This window comes from Phalacrocorax aristotelis, chromosome 8, assembly GCF_949628215.1.
Source record: "Phalacrocorax aristotelis chromosome 8, bGulAri2.1, whole genome shotgun sequence".
Taxonomy (NCBI): Eukaryota; Metazoa; Chordata; class Aves; order Suliformes; family Phalacrocoracidae; genus Phalacrocorax; species Phalacrocorax aristotelis.
In genome coordinates, this window is record NC_134283.1 from 41,377,602 (window position 1) to 41,397,231 (window position 19,630).

Consider the following 19,630-nt stretch of genomic DNA (forward strand, 5'->3'; position numbering starts at 1 on the left):
TTTAAAAATCCTGACTTTGGTTAAAAGAGAACTCCTTGGTCTCTAGATGGCTGTGTGGGTCCAGGGAGAATGGAGGCTAGAAAAAATATCAGCGAACACGTCTTCAGGAACTGCTGTCATCACATCAGCAATGTGGCGGCAGTGGTTAAACCCGAGTTGTTTCTTGGTGGTTGTTATCCCATGAATCAGATAGAAGTTCAGTGAGCATTTCTCTGACTAGTTCATTTGAGTCCTTTACCATTCAAATATAGACTTAGAAACCCAATTTTTAAAAGAATTCCTATGGAAGGTACATGTGTCATACACATGAACGTATGCGCTCCCTTGCTGTCCAGATGGTATGATGAAAGCAGATAACACCCTTTGCTTTTCCTGCACAACCAAAGTACTCAAAAGATGCTGTAATAGTCACCTCTCTTCTGTGGATTATGTGGTTTCCCAATAGACGTGTTCTCCAGTGTGGAGAAGGATTAGAAATGTCTCCTTCCACAGATGTCTGACAGTGATTCTCAGCTGCATAGGAACAGAAAATGGAAATATCCTTCCCTTGTAACAATTACATGAAGCGGAGTAAGTTTTGGAGTGTTTTTTGTTTTGTGGTTTTTTCTTAGTTGGCGTCCCTCTTGTTCTTTCTTTGTACTGAAAGCAAAGGATCTGAAAATAGAGGTTTGTGCAGCTATATTGAGAAATCTATTGTGCCTACTATTTTTCCTTTGTAAACTGAAGCATAGTGGGAATAGCTGGAGACTGACAATGTTTCTTAGTGCCTGTAGTTAGCTAGATCTTGTGCAATACTAAAGTGACAAAACAGAAGACTGAAAACTGCCCTTAAGCACCTATTTAATGTTTTCTTCTTCTAGGCACTCCTTTTTGTCAGCTCCCGCTGCTGTTCTGGAATATACAGTTCTCAGTCTATTGTACGTGCATTGAGTTTACAATCCCTTAAGCTGTCAACAATCAGTGTTAATAGCTACCTTGAATAATAATGCCCCCATTCAAATGCATCCAGAAATCTCATACAGAGGGTCTAGAAGAATCTTGCTAAGCCTTTAACCTATTTGCTATATGTTGCTCACTTGAAATTTTTAGCTTTCGAATGTAGATGAAATTAATCTCATGAGTGGTACTTTAGATAGCTGTAGTCCAAAAATGAATTGAGCAGAGCATCTTTTACATAAGCTGAAGGAAATGAGGAAGCCTCTGTTAAGAGGCTGTTAAAGAGATTCCCTCATTGCCATCACCCCTTCCAAACTGGGGTGAGTGCAGAGCAGGGACTACCAGATCCTACTTTCTTTCTGTTTTCCAACTATAACCCTCCATTTCATAGATGTTTTGTTCATGTATTCCAGTAAATGGAGGAGACACACCTAGCCCATTAGAAGCTCTATGTGTGTTTATTTGATATGCAGTTTCCAAAAAGCAAAGTGCAGTTTGGGGATAAGCATTTCTGAAGAGAAGGTGACACCTAGATTTACAGTCACTGACCCTTTTTCAGGGCTGACATTTGGAAAGAACACCCTTATTTTGCATTTGTATGCTCAAACATCTTAAACCAACTTACTGGGAGGCTGAGCACTTCTAGCTGTCTGTATCTCAGGAGCCCTGTGCAAATATTAACTAATGAATCCTCAAAGGACGTATGTGGGGCTGGTAGAAAAGGTCACTAGTTAATGAAGTGACTTTTCCAAAGCTGTACAATGAGTCAGCGGGGGAGCTCAGAAGTTTTTTGGTTTCTGCTTGGAATTACTTTATCCCAGTGACTCTTAATCCCAGACTAATTCGTGTGGTAAATGAATCCTCAGGCCCATGGATAAACTCCAGTGATTGACGACATCTCACTGGGAGACAGCTGGGGCAGCCTCTGTGCTGGTCAGTGCCAGGAGGTGTTTTGGTGGTCACGTTCTGTGTGGCCAAACATGGAAGGAAGTACAGAAATAACTGTGGTTTTCCACTCTACCTTTCCCCTGTGTAAAGATGAAAGCACTCTGGTGTTCCCTTGCACAGCTATTTCTTGTCTTACAGCTCTACTAGAGCTTGGCTCCAGGTAGTGCCCAAACTCTTAAGCTGTTCTGTGCCTTCTCCAAGCCCTACTTGTTTGAGGGGTGGAAAGAGCTCCTTACCCACGCATTCTTCGGGCAGCATGCATACCTAGTTTGGCTACCAGACTCTTTTTTTTTTTTTTCTGGGAAAAGCAGAACCACAGGCAGGGCTGCAGCTCTGGGAGGATTCAGGCTTTGTTTTGTAGGCAAACACTGAGAGAAGCTGCTAGCTGAAGGCTTAGAGGACCTTCCACTGGGATCTGGCAGAAGCTCAGGTGCCTTGTCTGGGCCTCTGCTTACTTTCTCAGGCTATACCGATGTAGCTTGTTGGCTGACAAGGAGTTCTGAAATGATCTTTGTCTTTTCTGGTGTTTTTCCAGCAAGCGGCTCCTCTGTGATGTGGTGATTGTGGCTGAAACCGTGGAGATGGAAGCCCACCGCGTGGTCCTTGCGGCCTGCAGCCCTTATTTTTGTGCGATGTTTACAGGTACTCTTCTTGACTGTACTCAGGTTGAACGGGCCATTGCAAACCCAGAGGCTTCTGGTTGTGTCTCTGGCAGGAGCTGCAGCAGAGGCAGTAGGCATGGCCTGTGGGGAAAGGGTTTCCTTGAGAGAAGTAGTATGGGTAGGAATGCAGTTTCCTACACTCGATGGATGATGCTGATCATCCTTGACTAATTCCTTGAGGAATAGTATATGGGTATGGGGTGGTTGTATGAGTGAGGGGTGAGTGGGTAGCCTGTGAGGCACAGGAAGGTTTTTGAGGTTTGGCTCACTGCTTTTTGGGTTGGGTATTTCTCCCCCACCTTAACAAGACCTTGGGTCATGAAAACATCATTAACATCAAGCACGTATGCAGTGCCCTAAATGTTCATGGTGCACATCAAAGAAGTTGCTGGCACAGGAGTTGTAGTTTCAAGGCTCAGCCCTGCCGATGCTGATTTGCAGTCATGGACGTTTAATCTCCCATGGCACTTTTTGCTACTGCCCGAAATAACACCGTTGTTCTCTCAATCCCAGTGTGTTTTAACAGCCCTCCCTTTTTGCAGGGTGCGTTGCTGCAGTCGGTGTGTTTTGGTAATGGCAGATACAACCTCAGTGTGAAAGAAAGAGGAGGACAAAATTCGTGCTCTCATCTCCTGATTCCTGTAGCATGGGCCCTTCAGAGGCTGTGCCCAGGTGGGGCAGCAAAAAAAACCACCGTGCCATCCCAAGGCAAGGGAGTGACCAACTTATTCATCATTCTAGTAAAATTAGTCTGGTCAGGAGCTGCTGAGCTTCTTTTCCTTTTCCTTCTTGTCCTTTCCAGGATAGAAACTGACTTAACCAAATACAAAGAAAAAGATTGCATGCTCCAGGGAATGGTTTTTACCATCCTTCAGCATAAATGACGTTTGGAGGTTTGGCCCATTTCATGTTCCTTTGCCTGTGGTCTAGGGATTTGTTCTTCCTTTTAAAAGCCTTGGGATTAGATGTGGTTTTATTTGCTCTACTGGAAGCAGAAAGCAGCATTTCTCAGGAAAAAGGTTGTCATTTGAGAAGCTTTTTTCCCCTCCGTAATGTAGGGGGGGGTGGGGGGAACGGGACATGGACGACAACCTCAGGTGTAAACAGGTGTCTGAATGTGAGATGAGATATGAGGTTTGCCATGGTGGCTTTATCAGCGTGGTGAGCTAAGGGCGAGAGCATTTGTGCTTTCTAGGGTACTGGTGCTGTGTGGTGGAAGCAGGTACTGGCCATGATGGCAAGGCAGACGAGCAAATCCTGCTCAGAGGCAATCATTTGCACAGGGCACCTCGGGGAGGACTTGCGAGTCCTTGTGAGGCTTGTTCCTGACAAGAAGTTTAAAAAAGAAAAATTGTTGGAAAAACCCTCTGATCCTTAGAGGTCACTTGAGCGGGAAGGTGGTGGCGTGGGGTTGCTCATGTTTCCATGCAGGAATTCTCCAGGCTGTGTAATCCCTCACGCCATGAGTTAAACAGTAATCAGCTAACCACTCATGTGGCCGCTCGGCAGCTCCCCTGGGCTGGGTGACAGCCTCGGTGGCTGCCTGTCCCCTCCCCCTGACACATCCCCAGGGGCAGCCGGTCAGGCAAAGACCAGTTCTCTCTTCGCTTTCTGTCCAACTAGTCCCAAATTTCTAAGGTCTGGATCTCCTTGCAAAGACCAAGTGTGTGATCTCCTTCCAGCTGTGTGGTGTCTCACTCTCTGGAGGGGCAAATTTTAAAATCGCAGCTTGAACATTAGTTGGTGGTTGTGGCTTGGTTGGTTTTTTTGTTTTGGTTTTCTTTCGCATTGCACATCAGCGATGCAACCCGATAACTCGGGGGCAGCCGCGCACGGCATGGGTGTTCGCGGGACTAGGCAGGAGCTGCTTGTGCACCATGAGTCTCCACTGGAGGAGCCACTTTTTGGGGGTAGGGGGAGTGGGAGGGGTCCCCTGGCAGTGCTGGCAGCCCCGTGGTAGTGAATGATCAGTGTAAAGCTGTGAAGAGTGGGAACCAAACTGAGACCTGTAGCTCATCCACCTTTGCCTGTTGGTTGCTCTGCAGGCCCAGTCCCTGTAGGTTGGGTCTGACTTTAGACTCATGAATGACCTTGTGATGACCTTGAGGGTCTTTGCTAAACCATCTAGTGTGCTCTGGTTAGGCATTCCTCTTTGAAATAGCCTTGGGAAGTCCAGAAATAAGCAGGCACATCTTCCATTCATATCTTCCACTGCTGAAGGAGAGATGGGACCCAGCGCTTCCTGAGTGTCCCTTCCCATACTGGCTTTGTAGAGCATTTTGGATTGGTGGCTGGTCCTTGTTGGCACCATTCTGTGGGGATGATCGGGGACAGTAATTTTCATCCGTTTAGAAGGAAACGCAATAGTTTCAGAAAGGATAACTGATACTTCAGTGATGCTGCTAGGACTGCTCCTGTGAGATACGTGGGGGAACTTCAGAAGTACTGAGTGAGGAAGCAGCAACACAGAAACCTCCCTTGCAGGTCTCGTGTGCCTCTTCAAAGTCCTTGCCCCATGTTTGAGAGCCTGTGGTTTTGTTATCCAATGCACTTATATTCTTCTTCAGCACATCTCTGACTTAGGAAACAGCAAAAGCAGTAGCTGTACACTGGGAATGCTCTCTGGAGAGCATTATGTAGAAGGCAGGGCAAGCTGCTGTGCTGGGTAAACAAGGCACCATGAGCTGCTGCAGCTTTCACTGTAGTTTATCTTGTGACAAAGCAGGAGAGCTCTGCTCTCTCCCTGCCCTCACGAGCGGAGGGGAATGGAGGAAGCACCGCTGGGTGTTGAGTGCAATGCATGAAGGGCTTGCAAAGTCTGTCCGCTGAAGAGGGTCTGCTTGGAGCTGCTCTGCCGGTTTTACCTGCCTTTGCTCCCTCCTACCCTGTCTCTCGCGTCTGCCCAACTGCAGCGGTGTGGGGATGGGGTCTGTGCAGCACCTCGTGCAGGGCAGCCCTTTCTCAGCACAGCCCTTATGTATGAGAGATGACGCTAGTGCTTTGAATTATTCTGTAATTAAGGCAGCAGGTAAGGCTTGAGTCTGACTTACGAAAGACATCCTAGGGGTTGGGTTTTGTGGGTTTTAAGGTATGGGGTTTTTTTTCTGAAGGGATGTGGGATGAGATGCCTTAATTGACCTGCCTGCAGCCGTGCTTCAGAGGCTAAGTTTGCCTTGGGTCTGTGCTTGGAGGAGGGGGCAGCTTGTTGCCTGCTTTTGGTCTGCACCAACCCCTGCCTTGTTTCACTTATGGTGTCTTCAGGTTCCTCCTCCCTCTGCAGCATTAGAGGCACGTCAAGAGCAGCAGGCTCTGGCAAGTGTGGGGGGCACTCGATCATGCCAGCATGGCTGGAGGGGTCAGATCCCATCTGATGGTGGGACACATCACACGAGACTCCCCTTTCTCATGCGTGCTGGGCTGTTACCAGAGCGGAGGCAGCGGAGGCTGTTAGTATGCAGGGCTGGCAGCTTGCTGGTGGGTGTGGAAGCCCACACAGCCTTTATTTTTGTTGCTTGTGTCACATGAACACCACAAAGGCAGATGATGTTTTCAGATCGGTCCCTCCAGGCTGTTTCTGCATCGATCTCCGGGTGCGTGCATCCGAACCTCCCTTCTGCCCCTTGGGTCCCGGCAATTGCTGCAGGGCTCCAGCAGCTCTGCTTGCCCCTCGCTGTGTAGGTGGGGTCTGACTGGGTGCTCCTTATAGGCACCTCCAGCTCCATGTAGGCTGATGGGGAGTGGCCTGCTCTCAGAACCCCCGTCTCATCTCTGGAGATGTTTCTTTGCAGGGAGAGGAAGTTTGTGAAGGAGATGACATTTATTTTGTCAATTAAGAAGTCCTGCCTGCTTTGAAGGCCTCCCAAATGTAGATTATTTACGCCTTTGTACTTGTACAATTCTATTCATGGGCTTCTCTGAATAACATTTTATTATTTGGTATAAAAAAATTGAATTTGGGGCAAATATTTCAGTCTACATTTCTCTTGGGACTTTGTTGGCTCTTCTAATACCTATGGTCTGACCCCACTCCTGTTATTTACCTCCTTATTGGCAGAAGTGAAGCCCTCAAAGTTCAGTTTCCAGGATCCAGATTTTGCTCAAGCTCGGACCCCATTTAGCGTCTGACTCTGCTGTGCACTTAATGTGCTCGGCCGCATCTAGTTGCACGCTGTACGGAGTCGTAGGTTGTAATTACTTCTCCTATAGGCAGCAGGAACTATTTTTCCTCTTAATCCCACAGCAGTACTGAGTCACCAGATTTCTTAGAGTGGTGGTTATTCATGCCCAGGTTTAAGAATTGACATTTCTTCATGCTCTCCTTTGTTTAGCTTTGTTTTTTCACTTATTGTTTTCTTTCCGCTTGGGAGTTTGTTCTTTCTTTTCTGCGGTTCCTCAAGATCTTGGTGATTAGAACATGGGTGAGGTCACCATGTGTACGTGGAAGCTGGAAGAACCCCAGGGAGTCCTTTCTTCTCCTCCCCACAGCATGCTTTTGTTCCTGTGACGTGCGTATGCACGGGGTATGTGTGTGTGGTGCTGCACAGCGCTGGCCACAACAGCGATGGGAAAGGTGCACGTAAAGCACCCGTTCGTGGATAGGCTCTTATACAGACATGGGTTTTACTTGTATATCCATAGGGGAAATTATTGCTCTAGTTCTGCATGTTTGGTTGTTTTGGTGTTTTGTTTTTTTTTTTTTTCTTTAAATTGTATATTTGGACAAAGGGTACAGTTTGGGTCCGAAGGCTGCCTTGCCTCTGAGGTGCGAGGTTGGGAAGGCAAGAGATGAGAAATACAGCTTTCTGCACAGATGTTTTGCATAAGGTGTAACTGTGTGGACAGGTTACAGCAGGGTGATTTAGGAGTGAAGCTTGCAGCACACTGCATGTAACTAACTGCTGGCATGTGTGCTTGTTTTCCTCAGGAGGTTTCAGGCTCTTTCTAAAGAAAGAGGTTAATGCTGCCTTGGTTTTATTGTAGGGTATACCACAAAGCACCCTAACTTAGCTGTTGCAGCTTATCTACCTATATATATATATATTAAAATATATAAATATATATAAAAAACACACATACACACAATTTAAAAATATTTTAAATAAAAACATAATATACATATATTTTTTACAAAGCTCTCCCTAAGACTTGTCCACAGTCTCTTTGAGTCTGTCCCTGTGCTGAGACATGGCTGAGGGTCATACTGAGATTTTTTTAGCCCCTATATGTGCTTGAATGCAGGTGAACCATGGCAGGTTCTTTTTTGGCAATAAATTGAGCTTGTTGCATTTATTGACTACTTTTATTTTACATTAGCGTCTTCAAATGTTGAGATGGCTTTTAGGTGGCGTTAGAAGGCTTCTGGGAATCTCGCTGGTTGTCCTTCGATGGTCAGGGATAGCTCCAGGGCTGTCTTCTAGTCAGATACCAGGAGGATGTGCTGGATGTATGGGGAGCAAGGGCCTGCAATGAGGTCCTGCAAAACAAACTCTAACTGTCCTTTTGAAATTAATTTCAGGAGACATGTCTGAAAGTAAAGCCAAGAAGATTGAGATAAAAGATGTTGATGGGCAAACCCTGAGGAAGCTGATTGATTACATCTACACTGCTGAGATCGAGGTCACAGAAGAGAATGTGCAGGTACGTCTGGTTCAGTGGCTCCTGTGGAGACACAAGTAAAAAAGCTTGAAACTCAGAGGCATAGGTCCTCTGGGGGTGAGTGATCTCTTCAGGCCGCAGAAAGTAAAAGGTTGAACTTGAAAAGAGCTACTTCCAGCCTCTGTTTAGTCTTGAGGCACTTTGCTGCTTTCCCCGCACTTAAGTCATATTGCATTTAGCTTTTGTGTCGAGCTCTTATAACAAGAGTAGGCATTTGCCTTCCAAGAAGCTGTGCTGACTTGTGGGTCAGTCTGTCAAAGGTCAGAATAGACTCAAACAAATAGTGAGTCAAATGCTGTTTTAAGGTCATGGTCAAGAAATCTGGCTGTTAGTTTTTAAATTTTTCTGGGTAGTTTGAGTAGTTTGGCAGAGCTTTGAGTGGAATATATTGTTCAAATGAAGGCATTCTTCCTTTTTTTTGTGCATGTGCACTCCATCTCAAAGTTCTTTGAGGTAAATATTTATCTAGAAGTGAAAAGAGTAATTGAAAAGCATTCTATAGATAAAGTGGAATGCTCAGGAGCAGAGCGTTCGCTGTGTCACATGGCTGCGTCTGCTGGTAAAGCTTTTTCTTTGGCTGTATTTGTGACAAGAAAACGGCTGTGCACTTAGACACTGATTTCTGGAAGGGATGCCGGGAGCTCATGTGTGGATGTGCTTTCACTTGGTCTCTGGTTTTGTTTGCAAATGGCAGTTTGAGTTTGTTGTGTTCCTCTCTGTGACTTGGATGCTGGGCAGGGTAACCGGTTTGTGTCCGTGATGCTGGAGAGGGAGAGGGGCAACGCTGTTGCATGCTTTGTGTTGACCTGATTAAGATGGCAAAATTAGACTGGTTCTGCTTGAAATGAGGCTCTTGCTGTGGATGGGACATGCTGTTCTGCTCTAGTCCCTCAGGGAGGGCGAAGGCTCTTCCTGCCCTGTAGCATATTGCTCTTCCCGCGGGAACTTGGACAAAACCCTGAGCAATGTCCACTTTGCAGTCTAAGCCCTGCGCCATCCTTCATGACCTAAGTCTGAGAGTGCCTTTTCTTGCCCCTTCTACCCTCCAGTTTTGCAAACTTGACTTTCCAGCGTGCTCTTGACCTGGCAGTTGTCACATTGGTAGGAGTGTGGACTGTGGTTGCCCTGCGGTGAAGCTGAGGACAAGCAGTGAGGACACCTTCAAGGTGTCATTTCAGCAAAGAGCTGAGGCTCAAACCCACCCATGGGTCACTTGGGCTAGCTGTCTGCTGCCTAGCCCATGCTTAATTGCAGTGTATAGTCAGGGTCATAAGGAGCCGAGATACAACGTCCCTTCAGTGGGGAACTGGGGTGGAGTTCCTTGGACCTCTGGGATCTTTCATTGCCAGAGGAAAAATGACATTTACACGGCCCTAAGCTGGTTTCTCTTCCTGTGGGAAACGTGAAGACTATATCCATGTGCTTTTTCAAACGTATGCTTTCCTTCCATGCTGCTGGTTGTTAGGTGGCCCAGAAGCACCCACTCAGCACGTGGGATGTGCTGCGCTCGGGATGCCATCTGGTGTGCTGGCCCCAGTCAGTCTGCGCTGAATGAAGCTTGCTTGAAGTGACTACGTGTGCTCTGGCTGTTTTCCCACGGGAACATTTCAGTGCTCAAGTACAGCTGCACCTGGGTATAAGCAGTGCTGCGAGAGGTGGAGCAGGCTGGGGAGCCTGCTCAATCCTGGGAGCATAGACCTGCCCAGAAGGTGTATGACAAAGTCCAGATGTTACTACTTCTGAGCAAAGAGACTGCTATCTTTTTTGGTAAAACCTAACCAAATCCTGCCTTCTGGTGGCCTAGGGGTTTCAAAGAGTTGAAGTTAGAGTCCTGTCTATATTTTGACTCCCACCACTCAGTAGGATAAAAAATATGAGTATTAAGGTTTGGGCATTAATATTTTCCCGATCTAATAAAGCATGTTGCTTTTCTCCATGATTTATTTAAATAACCACCCTATTAATAACTTTTTAGGCTGGAGGTAAATTAATTCGTGGGAGCTAAGAAATGAAGCTGATCTAAAGCAAGATTAACTGACTAGTTTAAATTTTATTATGTGTTAAAAACATCCATGTTGAAAATGCTTTGTGGAATTTATTATTTTGTGATGAAACCAATAGAAAATTCAAAGAGAAATTTCCATCCTGTCTCTGAGTGGGTTACCCCAGAGCAGAAATGCCCTAAATAGGTTAACATTCACCTGCAGCCACAGGCAGAAAAGTTTACAGAAAAGAATATTCAGTGATTCATTGGAAAGGTTCACATCAGTGAAGGCAAACAACATGAACAACGAAATGTTAAGCTCCTTGCAGTCTCTGTTTTGGATTAGCAATGTCAGTCTTAAGAAGTGAGCAGGTTTCGTCCCTTGCATTGTCACATCCTCCTGCGGCACAGCTTTGTGTCAGCCATCCAGCTGGAAGGGTGCCTCTGTTGTGCCGGTCTGCGTTGTTTCTGCAATGTTCCTTCACCACCTTGATTGAGCACAGTGAGGCTCTCTTTTCCCTGCAGGCATCTCACAGAATCACGGGATGGTGGGGGTTGGAAGGGGCCTCTGGAGCTCATCCCGTCCCACCCCCTGCTTGAGCAGGCACCCCCAGAGCAGGGGCACAGGGCCGCGTCCAGGCGGGGGGTGAATGTCTCCAGGGAAGGGACCCCACAGCCTCCCTGGGCAGCCTGTGCCCCTGCTCTGGCACCCGCACAGGGAAGGGGTTTGTCCTCATGTTCAGGTGGAACTTCCCATGTTCCAGCTTGTGCCCCTTGGCCTGGCGTTGGGCACCACTGAAAAGAGCCTAGTCCCATCCCCCTGACACCCACCCTTTAGATATTTATAGGTATTGATGAGATCCCCCCCTCAGCCTTCTCTTCTCCAGGCTGAACAGACCCAGGTCTCTCAGCCTTTCCTCACAAGGGAGATGCTCCAGCCCCTCATCACCTTGGCAGCTCTGCGCTGGACTTGCTTGAGCAGTTTCCGGTCCTTCTTAAACTGGAGGGCCCAAAACTGGACATAGCACTGCAGATGGGGCCTCACCAGGGCAGAGTAGAGGGGGAGGATAACCTCTCGATTTGCTGGCCTCACTCCTCAGGAGGTCTCCTGAGGTCTGCTATTTCTGTGTCATGAGCTCTAATTTTCTAGCAGGGTGAGGGTGGATTTTAAAGGGGATTTGTGCAGTTTGACACACAGAATCACAGAATTCCTCAGCAGCTGAAAGAAGCATTTCTGGGTATAGGTGCCAGGTAATTTCATTGTAGAGACTACAAGAAAAAAGATTGCTAAATAGCATTAACTAAACAGATGCAGCCAAGCTACCAAAACGTGGATAAATGAAAAGGCAAGTTCTTGTCAGTGGGTAAAATAAGATGAGAGCAGAATTGAAATGAGAAAAAGATGAGCAGCAAAGGTAACATGAGAGTGTAGGCACGAGTGTTCCCAAGTGCACTTAAATGCTGAGCGGTACTCAGGACTTCACAACAACAAGCCTTTTTACAGTATTTTTGTTTTTTCTTTTCTAATAGAAACCTGCCTTTTTTGCTTTTATAGGCCTGGCATGGTGTTCAGGAAGTGAGACTCTGTTTTTCTAAGCACGTATTTTTGTAGCTGATTGTCATTTCATCGCACAAAGTGCTGTTTGTTTTTGGGTTTTTTTTTTTTTAAGTAAGGAAGGATGTGTGTACAAGGGGCCAAGCCTGTACAGGCAGTTCCAGTCATCGTCTATGTACTGAATTACTGGGGGGCAAAGGGGATTTCCTTGAGGGAGAGCACTGAGCCTATGTGGGAGCAAATGCTCTCTTCTACCTCCATTGGGAGTCCGTGGGTGAGAATTGCCCTGATAAATGCAGTCCTGCTTTATGCGTTGGAACCTCACTTTTAGAGTGAGACTTCAAGGCAATATAGATGCAGTAGTAGGAAGGCTCAGGGATGATGGATGATAGAGAGGCTTCTGTGCTGAGCAGTGTTTTGTCTCTGAACGTACATTTGGGATTTAACCTCCCACTTGTTTGGAAGGCATGGAGCAAGGAAGAATTTCTGTCTTCATTGCAGTCGTCTCGTCTCAGGAAAACCCATCCTGGGATTTCTGTCCCCACGGCCTTCTGTTGTTCCTCTTCTGTTGCACCCCACATCAAGGTTAGTTGTAAAGACATCTGATTCATACACAGGACAAAAAGATGTCATTCCTTTGAAGGGGGAGCTTGATAAATTTATTTGGAAGAATGTTGTGCTGTACAGTTTCTGTAAAAGTGAGAAAAACTAAAGTAAGCGACTTGGAGTTCACAGATGCTCACGTGCAGCCCTGGGTGGCTTCAATGGAAACCACATGCACATGTCAAACGGCACAGGGCCTGCTGCTCCGTACCTGTATGGAATAGCTGGCTGTCTTAATGTGTCAGTTCCTTGAATTTTTCGGTTAGGTCTTGATTTTGCAGCAGAATTGGCTGCATTGCTGCTTGCTTTCCAACACTCATATCAGACCTGCCAGCTCAGTGAAGAGTGATGGGAGCAAAGTCCAGCGATGGAGGAGAGGCTCAACATGGTGTCCTTGAGCAAAGCTGAATGAAGAGGAGATTTGGGAGGAGGCTTTTCAGTCTCCTAGGTGGTCCTGTGAAGACACCTGGACCTCTGGCTGTAGACACTGAATACTTCAGTGTGTCCCACCCATCCTTACTGATGGCACTTAATTACTCGCAGGCAGCCTGATAATTACCCTCCCAGTTAAGGAAGTCATTACCATTAGGGTTGTACTGATTTGCTGCCAAAAGTCCTGGTTAACCTGATTTCACACAAATTCTTATGAATGAGGTGCAGTGTACCATGTGTGGTGTGTCCTTGTATGCTACCACAGTTTGAGATACGGCTCTTATAGAAAGAAGAGCAGAGAGGTGTCTGGAAATCAGCTGTCTGAAGGAAACAGATGTTGAAGCTGTCAGCTTTGCAGGCATAATAATTGTAATAAAAAATGGCTTGAGAAAGGAGGAAAAAAAGGTTTGCTAGAAGCTGTAGCATTTCCTTTTCAGGAGTGTGCTTCTGCACCTCAGCTTTCCCTAGGGACTTAGGACTTCACAACAAAGGAAAGAGTATCTGTGGCAGATGTAGTTTTGATGATAAAGGGATGATAAGTGTGTCAGTTTGTCTCCCTTCCTCCTCTTCACTCCAAAAGCTGCAACTATAGTGGGTGCAAGCCCAGAGTAAGACAGAGGCTTTCAACTCATCTTTAGGAGACTCAATAAATTGGGGCTATCTTCACCCTGGAGCAACAGCTCCTTGCCTTGCATCAGTCTCCTGGAGAGCCCTGGTCAACAGTGGGGCTGACTTCTCTGGGGTGTTACAGCAGTTGGGTCAGGGGTCCTTCCTAGCCCTACAGAAAATCTTTTAGATTGGATTGGCCTAATAGAAAGGTGGGGAGAAGCGTGTGGTTGTAGCACCAGGGGACTGTGCTGTGTCTTATGGATGTGCCTCCACATTTTTATCACACTGCTTAACCAAGGGATGGTGCAGCTGTTCTGTGTGGTGAAGTTGGACAAGGCAGGTCAGGAGGGAAGTTGCCAGCTGCTCTCGTTTTCCTTCTCACCTCTGTCCCTTCTCCTTGTTACACCTGCTCCTGGAGAGTTTTTGTGGTTCTCTGATCCTGCTACATGTGCCTCTGCCTTGGCTATTTCATCCCAGGTGGAGTATTTAAGTAGAAGCACCATTGTTCACCCTCAGCACTGCCTGGTAGCAGCTGGGGAGTGTTAATACCTAATTGCCTTTCTAACACTGAAAAGCCACGTTACATTACTGTAGTTTTATCTCTGTTACTCGTGCAGTTTTAGAGTTGTTCCGTTAAATACAAGTATTTAACCTGCCTTGCAAATGCAAGATCTGCTTGTTTCTCTGGTCACGGATTCCCCTGGGAGATGCTTGGGAGCTGTCTCCCTGTTTGAGCAGATGTGCGGTCCCAGCTGTGGCCCTTGATGTGCTGCTGAGGATTACAGCCAGTACCATTATTTGGCTTCCAATTTGACTAAATTGGCAAAGCAGTTTATAAGCTTTAATATATTCCCTGCCTTAGGGAAATGCTCATCTCCCAGTTTTGCAGAGGAGGACTGGTGTAGATTAATTCTTGGCCAAGGTTACCTGGAAGGCTGTGGCAGAGCAGGGAACTAACCCCAGTCTCTGAAGTCCAGCGTTAATGCCCCGCCTCTCGAATGAACCTTACAGCAACACAGAGCACTTTTGGCTGAAAGATGTTTCTAGTTCAGAGACATCAAAGGTTTATGAAAGTATTCCATTGCACAGACAATGTTCTGTAATACCTGAGACTGGTACAGAGTCTGCAGAGCGAGAGAGCACAGCTAGTGAACTAGATGGTTACAGGTGTGTGTATATTATACGCACCATAGATGAGGTTCTGGACATAATTTATTTAGTAAAGAAGTCAGTCTCGGTAGTAATAGCAGATAATTTTGACATAGTTTCAAAAGGCAATTGGATTTTGGTATGGATGCTGATCTGGTAGAGAAGCCAGCTCTCTGTAAAGCGTTCACAGTGGTTGGAGTTCAAATATTAAGAGCCAAATCCAGACCCAAGTGAGTAACTTGCCTGGATATTAATGGGTTGTGGTTTGGTCCTGCTGCATGTTTAGGCAGGGCATTTCCTTTTGTTATTTCTAAAGGAAACAGACTTTGTGCTAGCGGATATCCTTTGCTTGCTTTTCACCTTCCCTGGTAAAAACAAGATAAGTGGTGAGACGTTCAGCTAGGAAATAAGAAGGAGAAAATCCACTCGTGTCCTCATAGGCTATTTATATTCTACTTCTAACAAGCATTATATGATAATGCTCCTTTCCCAATAACTGCAGTGGTGTAAGGCTCCTTCTACACTGTCCTGTCAAGCCAGCACAAGGCTGTAACAGCAGTGCTAGGATGTCCAGGGAGCTGTAGCATGTGGGTATTAGTGATGGTAGTGAGACCCAAAACACTCCAGGTAAGCAGCCCACCTGGATTTGCAGGCGCGTCCGCTGCAGGGATGAGGGGGTGCTTGGAGGAATCTGTGGCTGGTACGTGACCAGAGATGGTTTGCAGAGAGCCTGACTTCTTTACCCACAGCCCTTATGCCAGTCAGCTGCTCACCCTTTTGCTGATATAAGCAGATGGCTCAGCTAGATACAAAGTGGTTCGCAGCTAGGTTTCAGAAATGTGAGAGCACTGCTATCTTGATTTAATCAAGACCACAAACTAATCTCCCCCTGGCATCAAGAGGCTTGGGCCAAAATGAGCTCCCAGGTTAATTGATTTCTTTTTTTTTATAGTTGCCTGTTGGGATGGCTGCTTGGCAGCAGTCAGACACTACAGCTGGGCTGGAGCTGGAATGCATCAGTGGCTTAGCAAAGGCTTGGGGCAGGTTGTGAATGTCCTGCCCCGATGTGGAACGGGATTGGGGGGGCAGGCCAGCAGGGACAGGGAAGGGACGGTTTTTTCCCCCTTCCCTGCCACTGAGATCCAGGGAGGTGATTGCAGTTAACCTGTTCGGTTTAACAGCTGCTTCTTTTTTATGAGTCAGATATAGTTTGCAGAAATCTGTGCTCAGATGGTAAGCACAGATGCCCAGTTGGAAGGACATGTGTGAAGCAGCCAGAGCTATGGAAGAGCTGGGATAAGACACGTCTGTGGTTGCTGGACAACATAAGAAAGGAAGTAGCTGATGTCATGGGCTGTAACATCCTGATGGACCTTTATTTTGTACTTCCTGTCCCCCTTACAGGCCTCAAAGGTGGTTTTTCCAGCAGATGTCCCATTCCTGATCCAGTTCTGTCTCTGTTTTCTGTACTTTTGAGATACAAAGCAGTACCTCATTTTCAGATGCAGTTGTGAACCACAGCTGTCCACAGCATTTTGTATGGGTGAAAATGAGGGCTATTGATTCAGGAAAGATGGGGCCAACTATTCTAGAGTTTCACTATCATCAAAACCTGCTTGACCTTCTGAGAACTCCCTGTCAATCATGATGGTTTGGACACCCTGCTCACAAGCCAATATGGTTTTGATGGAAATAAGAAAGTTAAGTTTTGAGCATGATGGAGTGCTGGGCTGCTGTGGGATTTGAATGTGATGGTAATGCATGTAGGTAACATAAAGCTCTTCAGGGCGGGGTGGGGAGGAATCTGTGTGCAGGACCTACCTGCAACAAAGGCAGAAATTGAGGAGCATCCATGGTTGCTTGCATTTTGTCCTCCCTTTACCTGCCTTGAGGTCTTTTGGGGGAAGAAGAGCTCTGCTCGTAGCCCAGCACAAGATAGCTGTTTCCATCTCCTATAGCACGGGCAGGGATCTTGTGCATACAGGTAGTGCTAAATTTTTAACCGTCCTTCTTGAACCCCACAGGAATGTGCCTGCCTGGATTCTCCCATCTGGAGAATTGCATCTAATTTATGCAAGCTATGAATCAAACTTTCTTTGTTGCTAACTCTAATTCCCCTTTCTTGCTTTTGCAGGTTTTGTTGCCAGCTGCTAGTTTGTTGCAACTGATGGATGTTAGGAAAAACTGCTGTGACTTTCTTCAGTCCCAGCTGCATCCCACGAACTGCCTTGGAATCCGAGCTTTTGCCGATGTGCACGCGTGTACTGAACTGCTGCAGCAGGCAAATGCCTACGCAGGTGAGGGAAGGGTTGTCCATTTCTTGAGTTAAACCTGCTTCCAGGTACAGCAACTCACAGGTTGAGTAAGATCACCACATTCTGGTTGGCCTCTTCATGCCTACAGTATTAGAACAGGGAAGGGAATACTTTATTGAGTTGTAGACTAGTTACTTGCTGTGATGCTGCAAATTGTGCAATGTGGTTTGGTCGCAGGAGAAAGCCTAAGGAGGTTAAAAACCCCTTGACCCTCTGGATCCCAGCCTACAAAATAGTTCCTTATTATGTTCCTAGTAAGCTCTTTGCCTGTTCAACAGCACAGTGCTGGTGTCCTCCCATGTACGCTGCCCGGTGACAGCTGTAGGCAATGCTGGGGATTTGTGCATTCTGGGAATAAATGGTACCGGGCAAAATTAAATCTTGTGGGTGGGACTGAGAACACTCAGCTAAAATTGTCATGCAGTTTGAGCCTCTGATCTGTGGAGCAATGGCCACTTACCCAAGGGTGAATAGACTCTTGTTCCCTTGAGAGCGGATGTGTTTGGTTGCGATAAGTAGGTACAGGCAATGGCTTTCAGCATTTCTCTTCTATGTTGTAAGTGTAAAGCTGTTCCAAGGGGCCCTGTGCTCTTACCTCCCCAGCACTTCCCAGTCTCCTACAGCAGAGTTGCCCTTGACCTCTGCCTGGGAGAAGCTGGTAGTTTTTTCTACTCTGTTTGTTTTTCTACTTTTCTGTCTATTTGTATAGTGAAAAATACACCTGCTGTCTCCCAGAGCACCTGCTCTGTCCTGCAACATTTTCCTTGGTACAGTTTTCTCCTTAATTGGACCATAAGTAGGCTCAGTGGAATAAAAATATGCCCACCAACTCCTCCTCTATTCTCCTGCAAATAAAAGTAAAACCTTTTCAGCTGCTCTGGCTGTATTATCCCCTGGAGGAAAAGGTACCCTGGAAGGAATGGTTAATTGTATAAAGGCTTGCTTGTAATATCTCATTATCCTTGCTTCCAGGCCCTGTTTAATCTTTAACCCAACAAGCAGTGCATTCACTGTATATTTATTTGGTTGTTTGGCAATTAGAAAGTCTGCTTTGTTGTTTTATTGGCCTTCATAAGTCCCAGTTAGTACAACAGCCCATGTAATGTTAATGGAACTCCATTAATAAAAATGCCATTAAAATTCTTTTCAGTGTGTTGTTTATGTAACAGCGTTAAACCAAGACAGAAGTCCCTAAGCTCAAGAGTCCATGCGTGCATGAGCTCAGTTGCTTGAAAAATGCTTAGTTCTGGCCAATGGATAACTTGTAGGAGGTGGAGGAGCCTTCCTGATGCAGGCATAATTACAGTATTAAAATCAGTAAATATTTTTACTTGCTTCCAACTAATAACAAGAGATCAAATGTCTTTCTACTGCCAGATGCCAGTCTAGAATGAACAGGAGATTATGTCCAGAAGTCAGAGTGCATCCAGCTTTACTTTGTGGAGAGCATTTCCTGCTTCTCAAGTATTTAAGGCCAGAAGAGTTCATTAGATCTTATATATGATTTCCAACATAACAGAATAGTAAACTTTATCCAGATACTGCTATTTTGAGTCAGAGCCTTTGGCTTAGCTGTGGTCTTTTGGTCCCCATTAGACCAAATAGGGTCTGTGGTTGGGGAAGCCCAAGTGCCCTCTGCAGCACTAGATTGATGAGTTGTTCTGGTGCCATCTTCAAGGAGCTCCCCTCTGGAAGTTATGCCAGCTTGCATCCCTGTGGTGCTGCTTTTTGACAGGCAAAGCGCTTTGCAGAGGTGAAAACTAGAGGCAGATCTTGCTGTGGGGGGAGCTCTTTGGATGCATGAGTCGGAGCTTCTCAAAAGCTAAAGGGATTAGGGCTTGAAAAAAGCTGCTTCAGATGAAGTGTCTGAGATTCATGTTTCCCTATTTCAGTCAAAGATAAGTGGGACTTAGCAAATGGCAGGTGAGATAAAATTGGCATGACTTGTAACAAATGCTTGCAAAACTCAAATTGTCTGCAACTGGCTAACGATGGTTCTGACCTAAAAATTCTTTTCTAGAAAGTAATTCTTCCCTAGTGTCCTTTTAGCTAAATGTAAAGCTCAACAGATCTGATGATCCCTTTTGGATCTGTATTGCAGTTGGTCACAAGTCTTCCAGTTTGGGATTATAAGTAGTGATGTGAATTGCTGTATTTTGTTTTTCAAGTGGCTCCCAAAGTTAGAGCGTGGAGGGATTTGCAGGCAAAAAGGGAAAAAAAAATTGTACCATTACAGACTAAGTGGGAAGAGGCGAGGCTGCTGGGGAGGGTGTGTGCTGAGGGTTTGGAGCAGGGGAAAGGTTAAATTCATACATTTGGGGAAAGGAATTTAAAAGTGGGATCAGCTTTCCTTCTCTCCTTCCATTTGTATGCATGGGATGAGAATCCCCGCCCTGCCCCTCTCTGTGTGCCCCCTTGCACATGCAGATTCAGCTGGATGCCCTGGAATCCCTCACTATTTGCTTCTGAGGGTATGCACCAAACTGACTGTCCGGCTCATTCATGTCAAAGATGGGCTTTCCTTTGAATACCTACAAGTACCAGAGAGCCTTGCTGGAGTGTCTCATCCAGGTGTTGAGCAGATCTGAATCTGTTTAGCTTGTTGAAGTAGGCAAGAACTGAATCTCAAGGAGGCCAGGTTATTTACTAGTTTAGAAAGGCATTGGCACTTTTCTGAATTGCCACTTGTGATCATATTTGCCACTGGAAGGTACTTTGTGGCTTTGCAGAAAGTTATAAATGACACTAAATGGGAACTTAAAAGTGTCTCCTGGGGCTTGTG

At 46.2% G+C, this 19,630-nt stretch overlaps 1 protein-coding gene across 4 annotated transcripts in view; it reads left to right on the forward strand.

Moving 5' to 3' along the window:
* KLHL3 (kelch like family member 3) overlaps positions 1-19,630 on the forward strand; it is a 63,386-nt gene that overhangs the window by 23,174 nt on the left and 20,582 nt on the right. For 2 of the 4 annotated variants that reach the window (XM_075102861.1, XM_075102862.1), the window contains 3 exons: positions 2,420-2,526; positions 8,062-8,183; positions 16,668-16,830. In XM_075102861.1, coding sequence (XP_074958962.1) covers positions 2,420-2,526; positions 8,062-8,183; positions 16,668-16,830 — 392 coding nt within the window. The remainder of the gene's footprint in view (positions 1-2,419; positions 2,527-8,061; positions 8,184-16,667; positions 16,831-19,630) is intronic. The other 2 variants (XM_075102864.1, XM_075102863.1) reach the window with 1 other exon arrangement.